The 15,160-nt window shown below is 52.5% G+C and overlaps 7 protein-coding genes across 7 annotated transcripts; 4 read left to right on the top strand and 3 right to left on the bottom strand.

Annotated features, from left to right (window-relative positions):
- Window positions 1-176: 176 nt before the first annotated feature.
- On the top strand, window positions 177-542 carry PHATRDRAFT_39218 (predicted protein; the record flags this gene model as incomplete). Its single annotated transcript, XM_002183223.1, has 1 exon — window positions 177-542. One exon carries the CDS (start codon window positions 177-179, stop codon window positions 540-542), a length of 366 nt encoding a protein of 121 aa, XP_002183259.1.
- Window positions 543-825: 283 nt separating this feature from the next.
- On the bottom strand, window positions 826-1,461 carry PHATRDRAFT_39217 (predicted protein; the record flags this gene model as incomplete). The annotated part of the gene is made up of 1 exon (XM_002183094.1): window positions 826-1,461. The coding sequence occupies one exon, from the start codon at window positions 1,459-1,461 to the stop codon at window positions 826-828; it is 636 nt and encodes a 211-aa protein (XP_002183130.1).
- Window positions 1,462-2,709: 1,248 nt separating this feature from the next.
- PHATRDRAFT_48693 (predicted protein) lies at window positions 2,710-4,340 on the top strand (the record flags this gene model as incomplete). Its single annotated transcript, XM_002183222.1, has 1 exon — window positions 2,710-4,340. Exon 1 carries the CDS (start codon window positions 3,096-3,098, stop codon window positions 4,338-4,340), a length of 1,245 nt encoding a protein of 414 aa, XP_002183258.1. The 5' UTR covers window positions 2,710-3,095.
- A 185-nt stretch (window positions 4,341-4,525) lies between these two features.
- Window positions 4,526-6,402, bottom strand: PHATRDRAFT_48692 (predicted protein). The gene has a single exon (XM_002183093.1). The coding sequence runs from the start codon at window positions 6,215-6,217 to the stop codon at window positions 4,598-4,600; it is 1,620 nt and encodes a 539-aa protein (XP_002183129.1). The 5' UTR covers window positions 6,218-6,402; the 3' UTR covers window positions 4,526-4,597.
- Window positions 6,403-7,212: 810 nt separating this feature from the next.
- PHATRDRAFT_39214 (predicted protein) lies at window positions 7,213-7,818 on the top strand (the record flags this gene model as incomplete). Its single annotated transcript, XM_002183221.1, has 1 exon — window positions 7,213-7,818. The coding sequence occupies one exon, from the start codon at window positions 7,213-7,215 to the stop codon at window positions 7,816-7,818; it is 606 nt and encodes a 201-aa protein (XP_002183257.1).
- Window positions 7,819-8,578: 760 nt separating this feature from the next.
- On the top strand, window positions 8,579-9,945 carry PHATRDRAFT_48691 (predicted protein). Its single transcript, XM_002183220.1, has one exon. It carries the CDS (start codon window positions 8,667-8,669, stop codon window positions 9,858-9,860), a length of 1,194 nt encoding a protein of 397 aa, XP_002183256.1. The 5' UTR covers window positions 8,579-8,666; the 3' UTR covers window positions 9,861-9,945.
- A 68-nt stretch (window positions 9,946-10,013) lies between these two features.
- On the bottom strand, window positions 10,014-11,366 carry PHATRDRAFT_15121 (predicted protein; the record flags this gene model as incomplete). Its single annotated transcript, XM_002183092.1, has 1 exon — window positions 10,014-11,366. A coding segment is annotated over one exon (1,353 nt), but the record flags the coding sequence as incomplete, so codon positions are not given.
- Window positions 11,367-15,160: the final 3,794 nt, after the last annotated feature.

Here is a 15,160-nt window from a genome sequence, read left to right as displayed (position 1 = left end):
GTTGAAGGCTCTGGTGCAGCGCATGTTGGAAAATGAAAGTATTCCTCGTTCACAGCAATTAGCATTAACATGAGACCAAATAATTGTTCAATGTGAAGCAGAAGATCTTTGGGGGCTGCGACATTTTGGGCGACGTTGTCGTCCTAGTGACTCTCTTCTTGGTCCAGCCTTGGCTCATGCCCGCGTGTCACGGCCACTATCGTACCACGGTAGGCTGTGGTTTTAGCGACTGCTTTGATGTCAACGTGGACAGCACACGTTTGGATGAGCCGTTTATTCCGAACTTGACCGTGCTGTCGGATACCTTGGCTGCAGCCGAGCACAATTGGCGTGCTCCGTTGTCAGGTCCTGATGCTTTTGGCACGATTCGTGCTTGTATAGCTTTCACCGGTCCCGGAACGACGTTCACCGGGACTTTTGATCTTTTGCCGGTGCGTGCGGGCGGTGAATCGTACGAAGAGTGCCTTGGGTACTGTTACATGTACGGTGCGTTTCCTGGACCGCTTGCCGAAGTCGCTTGTGGTCTTTTGGATGGCCCCTAGAGTCCGGCAATAGCAGCAACGAGGTAGAGGAGCGTCTCAATAATTCACACACTTGTGAACTTGCCATTGTATCAAGAAGCAGAGAATATAAGCATTAGAAAGAAGAATTTTTACATTCGACAAGATAGTCTACTCGCTTGAAAGTGCATGCCGCGAAAAAGCTAGATCTCTCTTGTCTCGCCGCCGTACTAATCGACCAGTTTCGACAACGTACGGCACAACGACAAAAAGACGGCAGGAAGACGTTTGACGTCAGTTTGTACGCCGACAGTAGGAATTGTATTCACTTGGTATTTGCTTTCGGCTTGGCCGCGGCGGACGCCACTTGGGTGCGACCATCCCAGGCTTGAAAGGCTTTGGGCTGTACCCATTTGTTGAGTCCGCGTCCCACACTACTGGATTGGGATGATGATGGAATTCCGTTGGAATGCTGTTGTTCACCTCCACCGTCTCCCAGGTATTCCCCGCCACGTCTGTGACGGTAGGCTACGCCCCGTCGACCATCGGGATGGCCGAGGAGGGCGCCGTGGACGTTGGCGGTATGGGGGGACGGCCGGGGCCGTTGGCGTCGCACACCCGCCACGTCTGTCCGATCCGCGGCAATACGGTCCCCCCGCCGGTAGATATGTGTTTTCCAGTCGTCGTACTGTTCGGCATTGGTGCCGTCGCTGTAGGCGAGCAGCGTTTGGTAGGCCTTTTGGAGGGCTTGGAATTGGACGAGCGCCTGCGGATTGTGTGGATTGAGATCGGGATGGAGTTGGGCGGCACGCTTTTTGTAGGCCTTTTTGATATCGGACGTGGTGGGCATATCGCCCCATTCCAAACCGAGTTGTGCGTACGGATCGTCCTGTTTCATGCGGTCCGTGTTGGTGAAATAGCAACGATACGGCGTCGAGTTGCGACGACGAGACGCAAGCATGCGTGCGCATAGCGTTGCGACAGTGCGAGGGGAATGAGCGTGTTGGTGCAGTGGAAGAAGAAGATGCGGCATCCTAAGTTGCTACTGGTAACAGAATAATTGTTTGTATTTCGCAGTCAGGTGGACAAAGTGACGGGGAATGATTGTGGCATCGAGGGATATTGTGTCCGTAATGAGAAAGTAGTTTGGTTATGTTTGCTTGTTTGTGTGCGTGTACTTAGCAAGTGTGGGTAGTTAGTTGCGTATTCCGACGCTTGGTCGGCTGCTGATGTGGCATCCGCGACCCCAAGGAAGACTTGAACAGGTGCTAGCTAGGGTTCGATGGTGGTCATCCAACACGTTGGACCGAGAGCGCAACCACCGAATATGGTACTGACCATACCATAGAGATCGGCAGGGAGTCACGCGTCGTCACGCTTCCCCGTGGGAGTCGGAAGAAACCCCGTGGCCTTCCGAACCCGTTTCCATCCCGGACACACGCCAGCAGGCATGTCGCTGCTTCCGAGTACGCCAGCCCCGCATCCCCAACTCGCGTCCGAATGGGCCACTCCTAGAAGGGCGTTGAAACGCCTGCCGAGCCTCCTTCTCCGACGACGTTGCAACGGGCGCGTATAAGGGACGCGTCGCACCCGCGGGTCGTGGACGATCGCCAGTCCTTTGGCGACTATCGCCCTTCCGGGACCGGATTCAACTGGGGATGACTTTGGTGATTCACGCGGGCCAGCCTGGCACACCTTAGCCTCTCTTTGTATCGTTACTGGAGGGTCCATTGATCTCTATAGAAGGGACGGATGTATCGTGGACTCGAGAATGGAACGAGCAAGGGAGACAGCAATCGCTCCAACGGCTCTATATCCCATTCCGGAATTTGTATTCCGATAAATTTATTGTGTGTGCGTGACTTTGGAATAGGCCTTGTCTATGTATAGATATGGCTTTTGGTACCGGAAGGGAGCGTGTGCGACAGCCGGTCGTTGCTTTTGAAGTGTTTCTCACGAATGGACAACGCTTTCTTGCCAGGTTGTGTATGTCGTACTTACTAGTAGTAGGAGTACTCGTACTAATAGTATAGTAGTCAACGAGCGACCAAAGACGGATTTGGACCGTGTGAGCGCGAGCACGGTTTCCCAAAGTGGCGTTGGGAGTGTGGGATTTATGGTTCGATCCGTCCCGTTGTGGGGAATCTCTCGCTCGGTTTTTCGTCGCCAATACCTTATCCAATCTCGCACACACTCTCTATTATAGATGCATACTCCTACACATATACCTAGCGTCTACGATCGATCTACTACGTTGTTACCGTACGTTCCTATCAACCCAACTCACAGTCAACCAACCAAAAACTAACTCACGGCATCCCGTGTGTGCTCAGAGATCGAGGGTACTCCATTGTCGACAACTCGAAAGTTGTACCGAGTGCATCGACCCCACCTACGGAACCCAACGAATTGCCTGCCTGCCCGCCTACCTGCCTCGATTGCATTGGCAGTCGCTTATCAACTTCTTCGCACGAATCAACTCACGCAAGTCGAGTTTGCGTTACCTCACGTTGCGTACTCTTCCTGCTGATTCCTCCTCCCCACTGTTTGCACGGATTGTGCATCACAGTGCCCTGCCCATACACAACTACTCCCATGATTCTACCGCACCCGTCCCCACCGCAAGTCCCCGCTCGACGCACGCCAACGCGAAGCGTGGGAACCCGTTCGACGATACACAATCAATCGCAAGCCAGTACCTGTCGTAGTAGAAGTTTGCCCAGTCACCAAACGCCACTCCAAACCTTGGTCGGAGTTGCTCCCATGCACTGCGAATCCGACGATGTCGCCGTCAACGCCAATCGAGAGGAATCGATCTTTGATCCAAGGATCACGGACGCGAGAAACGGTACCGAATTCGAGGCTGCTCCTTCCTTGGAAGATCCCATGCAAGTCGATGACGATACAGTCCAATCCTTTCTCGTCAAGACACTCCCCCTCGTCACTCCCGCTTCTCCTACTACCGTGGCGGTACGCAGCCCCGTCACCCGGGCCCCCACTACGGACGCCATTGATGCGATCAATCCCAGTATCGGTGCAGCTGTGACTACGACAACCATCCTTCACAACAACAACACCATACGGGCACTCTCCCCACATCCCTTTACCCAATGGGTGGATTACCTTCCATCCCTTCCCCAGTCCTCACACGAAGCGACCGTAACGACATTAACGACACCCACACGGCAACACACTACCGCATCCGCCACGGTTAAACGAGTCTCCCTCGACGCCACGGAATCGCATTTACACGACAACAACAACACTACTCTTGGTTGCCATCACGACGACGAGGACCTGCACGAAATGCAACTGGACGTATGGGACGATGCCGCCGCTTCCGAAATAACCTCCACTTCGGACGAGTTCTACAATCCTCTCGTCCCCCACAGTCTCTTGCTCAGTCACGATGTGCAACTCCAGCACGAACTGCTCCTGGACGACGCCACTTCCATTTCCAGCCAGAGTCTGCACACTCCCCTCCCCCCGACTTCCGGGGGACGCACCCAAGCGGAAACACCTCATCACGCAGAAGACTTGCGCATGCGACGACAATCCCTCGCCGCATCCATGCAAGCCTCTCAACAGTCCCGTAAAGTGCTCTTGTCCGCACACGTACAACAACGAGCCAATCTCGCAAGAGTTCTCTCCTCCATTGAAAAAAGTTCGCGACAAATTCAAACCGGTATCCTGACCACCGACGCCTCTTCCGAACACGACGGGCATTATCCATCCTCCACAACCACTACTCTTCCCGACAATGACGAAGACGTGGTCTTGGAGGACGATGCCGTCCTCTGCTTTCCCGTGGAAGAACTCTTGAACGATCCCATGGTATAAACACCGAACGAATCTACTATTACCAATAGTATTTCTATCTAACCGACCTTGCCCCAGCATTTTAATCACTCGAGAAGCTATCTCTACACGTGCATATATGTGTACTGCTATGGCTGATAGCAAGTAACTACACTATCCTCCCACTTCCTAGACTCCGTACACTCACATACACCAGATGTACCTATACCTTCCAAATCTGGCTTATACTTAGTGGCTTCGTCCGTGTATCTAGAATTTCGTGTCGTTCCGGCAGCACGTTACAATCGACGTCGCTTGCTGCTAACCCGGGGACCAGCTCCATCCGGCTCGATTGTAGACCGTTTCCCCGCAGCCTCCGCTACTACCGCAATACTGCTCTGTGGTTCTTCCTCCTCTTCGTCCAGACTGTCCTCGTCGTCTCCATCATTGGCTTCGTCCGCCTTGCGGATCGGTGCCGTCGTCGTGGTGACTTCCGGAGGGACCGAACTCTGCCGGTCCGCCCCGGAACCGTCATCTTCGTCTGTCCCTTCCTCGGCCAGTTCCTTTGCCGCTGCGCGTTCCAACGCCATGTCGGATTCCAGCAAGACATTGTGTCGGTGCAAGATGCCTTCCGTTTCTTGACGGAGAATGTTCATCATGGCTACCCATTCATCCTGAGCTAAACGGGATTCCCACAATTTCGACGCAATCGCGGCGTTTTGCGCTTGTTCCTGCTCCAGTTCGTGGGACAAGGCCGTGACAGTGTCGCGCAATTGGTCCACCACTTCCGATTCGTCTTCTTCCTCGGTTACGACCACAGTCGTTGAGGAAGCCGTTGTGGTAGTAGTCGTCGTCGCCGCCGAGGTTGCCGTGGGCGTTATACGGTCGTGAGAGCTCACGTCGTCGGGCACGTGGGTGGGAAACCAACACAAGTCCCCGTTCATCCCCATGGCCAGCGACTTTTCGGGTGCCTTGCTGGTGGCCGACAAGAGTAAGGGTACGCCCGGCGGGGTCGCCGCCAACACCGTGCTGGGCCACACGGTGACATTCTTGGTGGGCTTGACGGGAGCCTTTTTGCCCGCCTTGTTGCTGTTGGCATTATTGGATGCAATGGTGGGCGCGTTGTTTTCCCATTCGTTCCATATTTGGTAGAGGGGGTCGTCTTCGGCGAGTGCGAGCGAGGGAACGGAAGGGACCGGGGCGGTTTGGTCGCCGTGGGCGGCGGCCAGCACTCGTCCGCGGTGTTGCAGGACGTCCCGAACATCCCGGGCCAATTGCGTTTTGGCCCGCATCCAGGCCACTGCCCGGGCTTTCTGGTCGACGGCGGCTTGCAAAAAGTCCACCGATTCACGCTGGTTCTGTGTGGCCTGTTGCAGGGCTTGGGCAACATCCACGTAGTGGGCCATGAGGGACACGTACTGTTGCTCGAGTTGCGCCCGTTCGTGTTCCGCGACTAGCATTGTTTGTCGCAAGACATCCCGACGCTTTTCTTCTTCCGGATCAATGCGAATGGGCAACCGCGTTGTCCCCGGGGCTCCGCGGAGCAGAGCGGGTGCGGTGCCGTTGTGGTAGGGGTCGGGTGTCGCGTTTACGGCGTCGGGATTGTGGTGCAAATAACACTGCTGTTCGTAGTGCTGCACGGCTTGGTAATAGGCCTGCATGTGACGGAGGTCTTTTTCGATTTCGTCCTTGCGACAAACAGTTAAGGATTGCGGCACGTTGGCTCCGAGGAATCGCGCCGAGTAGCCACGAGCGAGCATCGCGGCAACGTCGTGCGGACGAGTGTGATGATGGTGAGCTTTGGTGGGAGGGTACCGACCGTGACTGCTTCCCGTAGAGGAGAGCGCAGTGACTTTGTACGCGGACGACGAAGCGCCATTGTGTGGATGCCAAGAGTGATGCGCACTGCCTCCCGCCATGGTAAAACGTGTACAATACTAGGCGACGTTCCCGTTCGTGAAGGACTATTTGCCAAACAAAGACAACGTCCGCGACACTGTACTTCTTTGTGTCTCTTTGGACTACGGTACTCTTCAATGGTTGGTAACTACCCAATTGTAAGGCAGATACTCTAACACGTACGGACGCTACTACCCTTCCGGAATAGACACTTGTGTGTATTGGTGTCGTGTCGTGTCGTGTTACGCCGTGCCGTTCCGATACTAGGTAGGTACGGTACGGTACAAACCCTGGCAGTGGTGCTGGACTCGCCGTGTCTCGAGACCGGGTTCCCTACGTAGGGCCGTCGCCGCCACAATTGAGATACCAACTGCCGCCGTTCGTCAGTATCTCGCTAGCTACCCGCCTAGGTACATACAGTTACGAGATATCCATGCCCCTCGGTATAAATCAGTGTAACACTCTCTACTCTATATAAACTGTCCCGACAACCCCAACAAATGGAATCGATAGCTTGACAGGGTCATCAGAATGACCGTGGAAAGTAAGGCATGCAACCGTGAAACGAAAGGCATGCGCAGAGAAAACCATGCCCCCAAACCCTGCTCTCCTTTTCCGCGACGCGACCATCGCTCTACTGCTAAGTAGTTGAGAGGGAGCATGCACACGGCAATACTAAACCATTGCGGCTTTTTATATTCCATAGGAGTGACCGCGTAGACGAGGGCGCTCCGTATTTCCGTTTCGTGAGTGGAGGCCCAGGCCATTCGTGAATACTGCTAGTAAATCATGGCTCTAGACCATCGTCTTTTATCAATGACAGACAACGAAGATACCGAGACGAGCAAACGTATCTCCCTCTCTAGCCCTCTGGAAAGACTAGAGAACCAGCTATCGGTATAGAGTCGGCACCGATGTAACTGTGAATCTGTACCCACCGAGCCTCCTTGGATAAATCCATCCACTCACACTGTCCCCACCATACGTATCGCGTTACTGCCTCACATCCACCGCCATGACGGCACGAACTAGGGGACACGAGTGGACGAGGTTACGTCTACGTGGCAGTCGTCGCTTGCGGGAAGAATTTGTGCTGGAGGACTTTCGAGCATGGGTCGATTCTTCGGCGGACTTGTCGGACGATGAAACAGAGAACGAGGCACGGCAAAAAAAACTTGTCGGTGACGATGCCGTGTACGAACCAACAGTAAATGATATGTACGATCGTGACGCAAAAGTTCACCGCAAATTGGAAACGGAGCGCAGTGGGGTTAAGTATGCGAATGTGAGTACAAATGCGATCTTTAACAGAGAGGGTGAGCCTCGGTTCGTCGACCAACAGGAAGATCCGGGGGACGGAAACGCCGTGGCATTGGCACGTGGCAATCTTATTATGCTGGATTACTATTACCGTGTATATTCATATCATCCCGAGATGAAGGCTATGTCTTATATTGGTGAAGAGACGAGAATGACGGAAGGGTTGGGTACCCTGATGGCCGGTGCCGTGGTGGTCGGTGCCATTGTGGCTCTGTGGCTCCGACGGTCCTGTTTGTCCGGAAACAAAGTTCGGCGGGCGGTGTCCCTAGAACTCAAAGCGTACGGGTATCGACAGTTATAAGGAAGAAGCGATCGATCGATCGATCAATCAATTGTTTTTGTCGTTACCAAGACTTGTATCGAGTAGGGATTGTTGCGTCATTTTCATCATACTCTACCACACTACTCTAATTTCCTGTTAGATCCCATGCGATGACTCACCGTGCTGGTGGTGCCCAACATTACCGTTCCTGTTGTCATTACATGGAATGTTTCTCTTGCTCTCTTCTTGATACTATTTCGGTTTCACAGCCAGTAGTTGGTGGAGGTTCCCGGAAGAGGGGTCGACTGTGATGCTGGCTTTTGGGGGCATTGGGCAATATCTCTTGGCAGTGACCAGGAACTGTGACTGCCATAATGTTATAATCAGGACGGGGTTGGATAGTCATTCGTATATAATGAATAGGTCGATGGGTCTGTCGATAGCTGTACATAGGAGACGACTGTATCTGGACTCTTTGCTTCTATCGACACACACTTTGTTCTCCAGTCACGATTCTTCGATCTATTGGTACGGGTACGGCATACGGAGGAGTAAAAGGTAAGTAGAACGTTGGTAGGTTCGGTACAGGGGTCACGCAAATCCGGAGAGACATTTTGCGAACGCTCGGGACCCCCCGCGCAAAAAGGCAAGTAGAGTCGCGCGGGGTGCCCTGCTGCACACACGACTCCCGAACGAACGAACGAATTCTACGGAAATTGCCGTATGGTAGGTAGCGGGCGAACGGGTCGAGGAATCGTTTGGGCTGGATCGTTTTCTAGTGGCGTTCGCAAAAAAAAAAAGGCTCCCCTTCGACACCGTACGATTGCACCGGATCCATTCCCTCGTTGCCTGTCCATTGTTTCGATCGAAACCCAAACCAAACGAATATGATGAGCACTCTCGATGTCAGTGTCGGTTTGCGGGGAAGCCGTCGGGTCCAAGACGACGCGGCGGTGCCGCCTCCACCGTCCATCTATCCTCCGCCTCCCGCCGACGTGGCTGCGGCGGAACAAGCCCGTTCAGAAGTCAACACGGAAGATACAGAAGAAGGGTTCCGTGAAGTCAATGAAGAGGGAGAGGTGGAAGACGGTGAAGAAGTAGACATGGAAGATGGAGAAGAGACGGAACAAGAAGAGGAAGAAGAAGAAGACGAGGAGGAGGAAGAAGAAGAAGAAGAAGAAGAAGACGAGGAGGAGGAACAAGAAGAAGACGAGGAGGAGGAACAAGAGGAAGTAGACGAGGAGGAACAAGAAGAGAAGGAAGAAGATCCAGAGAAGGAACCAACCCAGGAGGGCATCGAGACGGACGCAGCGTCTAAAGACGCAGAAGCGCTGGACGAATCCGGAGAAGATGCGGATGCGATGAAAGCGAAATCGAGCAGCGCCGACCCAACGAAAGCTGTGGAGGAAAAGGAGGACGAGGGTCCCGACAGTAAATCCAACGACGAAGAAACACCAGAGGGTACCACTGATGCAGACGAGGGAACCGGTGGAGGCAGTGAGGACGTCGATTCTGTACAGAAAGTCGACGAAGTGGATGCGAATAAAGACAAAACGGAAGATGCAAACGCTTCGAACGACGACACCAGCGGCAGTGGAGACCGTGAAAGCGCGGATGCCAAAGAGAATAATGAAGAAACAGACGAGGAAGAAAAGCCGGAAGGTGACAATGACAGTAAAGACGAAGTTAGCAACGACAGCAAGGATGAAGAAGAGGATAGCGAAGACAGCGAGGATGAAGAAGAGGATAGCAAAGACGATGACATGGAGAGCGAGGACAACATCGTGCTTCCCGAGAAGCCTTCGCTGCCGGACAATCCAAAGGACCTTGAACTCCCATCCATGGACCTGCCCGCGACCAATAGTGGAACAAGTGCGAATAGTTCACCACAGCTGGCGGCGCCGGGTGGAAATTCCCGAGAGGAGAATTTGTTCGGATTGAATGGACCGCTTGTAGTGGGCATTGCGGTTGTTGGTATGATCTTGGCCCTAACGCTCCGCAAGCGCCGCAATGCGTCCAAGAACAACACCTTTCGTACGGTCCAACGTGGAACGAAAGCGCAAGGATACCGCCGTCTCTAATGAAAAGGGGAACATCCTCAAGCAAAGAGTCGTAGTGTACGTTCCTTACATAAGCATATATACTTCTACAATTTTGGAACAATGCATTCAATACCAGTTTTGCTATACATAATGGCAAGTGACACATTGCTAGGATGGAAAACGTAGTTATCATTATCGGTTCACCATCAGCACTTCTTCAATTCGTCCAACCGCAACACTGTCACCGCTCCGTCGCAGTACGAAACGTCCCAACGCGCGACAATCCGTAAAGGCTTCCATGGCAATAGCGTTGGATAAAGTCAGTTCGACAATAGCCTGGGTATTGGCCGTCAAAGCCCGCGGTCGCTCCTTGGCGACCGTGACCCCATCCTTCTGCAACGTCCGAATCAGCTTGGAACAGTAGCAGGGCACATCCAAGTGATGCATGTGGAAAATGGCTTGCGCACCACGGATCAAGGGAATGGACAACGCGTCGAGGATCCATATCTTGGCCCGACAATATCGCCCCAAAGGAGGCCGCCACTCATCCCGACACAAGACACTACCGGTGGAAATACGACTAACGTCAATGCCGGTCAGCGTCAAATCCACCAGTTCACCCGAAATAGCGTACTTGGAGCGATCTGTTGCGCTGGACTGAGATCCCGAGGCTTCCAGTGACTGTACCGAGGCCAATTTGTGCACCGTGACGGCGTCCCCAATCGGCAACACGATCAACGTTTCGTTCAGGCCTAGCCAACCCGTGGCCATTTTGGCGCGGACTGCAACACCTTTGCCTTGCTCACCCAGCACGTCCGTCACAATTACGAGCAATGGCTTTTCTACGTTTTTGCGTACCGGGGCGACAAAGCCGTCCAAAGCTTGCCACAAGGTGGGACCGTTCTCGTACCAGGATGATAGCGCTGCGTACTCTGCGGCCGTGGTGGGGTCAACCCTTTTTCGTTTGTCCGTATAGACGTTGACTCCCGTCAATCCGGAAACGGGAACGTACCGTAGCTTCGATTCGGCGTATCCAATACTCGTCAAGAACGTTTCGAGCGTGAATCGCATCGATTCGTAAACTTCCTGGCTCCAGTCGACCAAGTCCATTTTGTTAATGACCACCAAAATTTGGTTGACACCGAGTCCTCGTGCCACGTAGGCGTGTTCCTTGAGTTGTCCCGATTGGAGGGCCGTGTGGGCGGCTCCGTCCGTAGCGTCCACGACGAGGAGGGCCGCATCCGCCGAAGCCGTACCGGTAATCATGGCTGGTACGTAGTCCGCGTGTCCCGGAGCGTCCTGCAAGACAACGTTGTACCGTGCGGTTTCGATCGTCTTGGTAGCAATGTCCATGGTCACCCCGTGTGCCCGCTCCTGGTCGTCCTCGTCCAACAACCAAGCCCAATTGGTCGGCGGACGCGATCTACCGTAGAGAGACGGTGACGATGATTGTTGCTCTTGCTGGTTGCGGTACAACAAATGTCCTGTCACGGTCGATTTCCCGGCATCCACGTGTCCCAAGATTACTACCGTCAAGGGAGGTTTGCAACCCGACGAGGATTCCTTCAGTATCGCCGGCAACGGAGGGGGCGTCGCGGATACGTTGGTAGATGAAGTGGTGGTGGTGGCACCGGGTGAAGTCAGCACTCCTCCTACACTGCCTTTGGTGGTTGACGCTACGGTACTTCCGGGGACTACTTTCATAGACGGTGTTGATATCAACGTGTCTGTCCCGGACGATGGTGACCGGTTTGAAGCAAAACCAGGAGGAGGAGATGTTACCGCGGCGGTAGCTCCATTGCTGGACTGCAGCTTGGAATTCAATTTTTGCTGTTGCGGTTTCTTGGGCTGCGTCTGTTTTGCTTTGTTGCTATTGTTGCCGGTTTTGGGAGCCATTGGAGCGGCACCGCCATAATCGTCAAAGTCGTCGTAGTAATCGTCGTCATAGTAATCTTCATCGTCGTAGTAATCGCCTTCGGCAACCAAATGCCGGACATTGCGGTGTCGCGACATGACGAGTCTCGTTTGTCCTCTTCTACCGTGTCCTACCCGATTGGTCGTTTCCCCACTGACCTCGTTTGTTTCTTCGTTCCCTTCCCTCTTCTTCCAAAACTCAAACCTTGCACTGTGCTGAAGAAAACTCTTTTGGTAGAGTTGTCGACTTAGTGTGGACTCATTTATATTCTAATGTACATGCGTTCGTTCCGTGTGAGGAAAGAGAAGTAGTGCGGACAGGTCACGTCTCCCGTATCCGATTGGAACTGACGGTCTCCGGAGGTAGAGCGCTTCGGCCGGTAGCTTTTGAATGAAGTGATGCGAAGCGAGGATGGGATTGGGAACGACGGTCGAAGCTTGTATCAACGATTTGACGCTAGCTAGAAGAAGCTTGCTAGGATCTACCTACGGACAGACGAATGGGTTCGATACATAACTCGGTACGTAGAAACAGCGGACGGGAAGCATCTTTTGTTTGCACTACCAATTTTCTACATTAAAGCTAGGAGTAATTTAGCGCTCCGAAATCGATTACATTTCCATTCAACTAACCAGCATATTTATTATCGCCGGATTAGCTTGTTTCAGCTCTCTTGAGGCTTCGACTAGTTAGGGCTAGTGAACATCCACTTTCGGAATCTTCCTTTGCCCCGTCTAGACTCGGAAGACATTTGACAATGAGTCATCTGACGGGGCTAGCGTTTGTCCTACGGTTTGGAAACAAAAGCAAGTGTTTTGCTGTAACTGTGAGCAACCCTGAAAATTTACGAACTGTTGTTTGCTCTGACTGGTATAACTGTTGTTTGCTCTTACTATCATCTTAGTTAATCTATGCAATTCCCTTAATCTTTTCCGCGCTACCTGTGAAATAGTATTTTTGAAATTTCAAGGATCATAGTGTTATTCGCTGGAACGAAAATCCGACGAGGAAAACGAACCTCCCTCTCTATTAATTGCAAAATCTTTCACACTAGCCACTGCTTCAAAATGGAGATTGCAATATAGGTAAGGCCAGCAAATTTGAAAAAAATGACAGTCAAAGCACACCATAGAGCTTATGTGATCTCGCACGTACCCGCATCCCCCACCACCGCATCCTCCTCACCCGCATCCCCCACCACCGCATCCTCCTCACCCGCATCCCCCACCACCGCATCCTCCTCCCCCGCATCCCCCACCACCGCATCCTCCTCCCCCGCATCCCCCACCACCGCATCCTCCTCCCCCGCATCCCCCACCACCGCATCCTCCTCCCCCGCATCCCCCACTACCGCATGCTCTAGAAAGTAACAAGAGCCCGTTGTTTAGTTTGGACTGCTAAGTCATAAGGCGACAACTGCCTTGCCTTCAGAGCAACAGTCACTTACCCACAAGCACTACCTCCAGTACCACCTCCTCCGCACCCAGCAGCTTCCCATGCAGCATATATACTAGGAGGAAACGGTACTTGTGTAGAAGACGTAACTCTGTCATTGAAGTCTTTGTCAGCGTACTTCTTCAGGACTCCCGATGAAACCGGGGCTAGTGGCCCTTGCGCCTCATACTGTGCCTTGACGACGGCCGCCATCAGGGAAAAATCCTTGGCTTTCTCCAAATTTTTCTTCATTGCTAGCTGATGTTTAGTTGATTGTTTCTTTCCGCAAGACAGGCAGCGATTGCTCTCATTTTGGTGATAAGCCATTTGATAGTGTTGCTCTAATCGCTTCAGTCTTTTGTGTAGTATTTGGTGCGAGTCCCGCGTGTCCAAAGAATAGTACCCTGTCCCGACGCTGCCTTTCCCAAAAACATAGCCGGCAATTGGTCCATCGATAACCTTTTGAAATGGAATTTGAAGATTACCTGGGGGGAAAAAGGCTATACGGCCGTTGCGCTCGGCGTTTCTATCTTTTGGATCAAGCCACAACAAATTTCTCTCTTTCTGGGATGGCGATATCACCGAGGATACCTCTGTAGAAACTTCTGAGACTGAAGTCTGACTCGTGAAGGGGGACCACATCGAAGAAAAAAACGCTAGCGGAGGCTCCCCTCGGTACATTCCGTGTGGGACAACGTAGTCGATCCCGTATGCCTTTTTCCACAATCTGCTCGTATGTTGAAAAGAAATATCTAAGCTGGCTCCAGGGGTCCGATCGTTGAGCGAATCGTCATGATAAAATGCTTCCCCTCGAATCCGCATACAGTCCTCGGTATACTTTTTCGACGATACCAGTATATGCGTGTGCCACATAAGATCAATCTGGTACGTCGGGACAAGTGAAAAGCCGCTTCTGCAGGGCAGCTTAAGGAAATTGTAGTACCGAAGGACTCCGTCTTCCAAGAACCACTGCTTTTCGTAAAAGGAATCCGACACTTGCCATAGAAATGCTGATTGACTCTTTGCCGATTCGACAAGGTCGAAGCTACCCAAGAGCGCCGCGGAGTCTTTATTGGATCCATTGTCCCTACCATAATTTTCCTCCGACAAGAAGAACGCTTCGTCGGGATACAAGCGGGCCCAGGTCGCTTGCGTTTCAATGGCGGCATTTGTTGATAAATTCGTCGTTTGCCCCGATTGAAAGCAGAAGCAGGGCGTGGCTTCAAGAAGTAAACGAAAGCGATCTTGTACGAAGCGCTCATAATCCAAAGGCGCAAGGCGGTGGCAATGCCACAGCCAGGCAACATCGTCTGGCGGAATGAGCTCGGTAGAAGGCTTTGCACTCACCACAAGGGGCAACCAGAAATTTACGTATCGGTTGATAGTTTCTTTGGACGGCGATTTCAAGGAGACTCCGAGCCCATGGAGGGCCTTCAAGAAAGCAACATGCTTTCTTGCCTCACCAACGAGATCGCACGAGAACAGCATAGTGGAGTGCTGATCTGATTGACAGTGAGCGGATCTATCTTTAAGAGACTTCATCGGTAGCGTTGATGGACAAGAGGGACCACAAGGGAAATCAATCCAAGAGCTGTCTCAAGGAAAAGTGGACAAGAATCGATTACCAGTATTATTGTTGCTGCTTGAACTTGTGACAACTTGTCAGTGTTTTCAGTCGCCCGTGTTTGTGTCGGTCGCGCCAGCTGCTGTTACATCAGTCGGGGTAACGAGAACTTATTTCACCGGCATTCACATGATGCGAGGCAACTTCCGAGCATCTTCAACGGCGGAGATGCACTAGCGCAAGTACCACCCAGAAGTCCTACTCGTTAACAGCTACAGTGTACGAAGACTGCATTTGTACGTCAGATGAAAGAGTTCCGTGTCTGCATCGATAAACGTATTAAGTACGGCAAGTATGTTCTTTCTTGAATTTTTACACAGTTGTAGGGCGATCGCGGAGTTCTTTTTACACAGCTATAAGAGGTGA

The sequence above is a fragment of the Phaeodactylum tricornutum genome, chromosome 18 (assembly GCF_000150955.2).
Source record: "Phaeodactylum tricornutum CCAP 1055/1 chromosome 18, whole genome shotgun sequence".
In the NCBI taxonomy this organism is placed as follows: Eukaryota; Bacillariophyta; class Bacillariophyceae; order Surirellales; family Neidiaceae; genus Phaeodactylum; species Phaeodactylum tricornutum.
The sequence above is the reverse complement of the archived record's forward strand: the minus strand, read 5'-3'. Positions and strand labels throughout refer to the sequence as shown.

What these genes read in the sequence shown, in the direction of transcription:
- PHATRDRAFT_48692 (XM_002183093.1), bottom strand. Translation starts at nt 6,217, where the DNA reads ATGGCGGGAGGCAGTGCGCATCACTCTTGGCATCCACACAATGGCGCT.
- PHATRDRAFT_48691 (XM_002183220.1), top strand. Translation starts at nt 8,667, where the DNA reads ATGATGAGCACTCTCGATGTCAGTGTCGGTTTGCGGGGAAGCCGTCGG.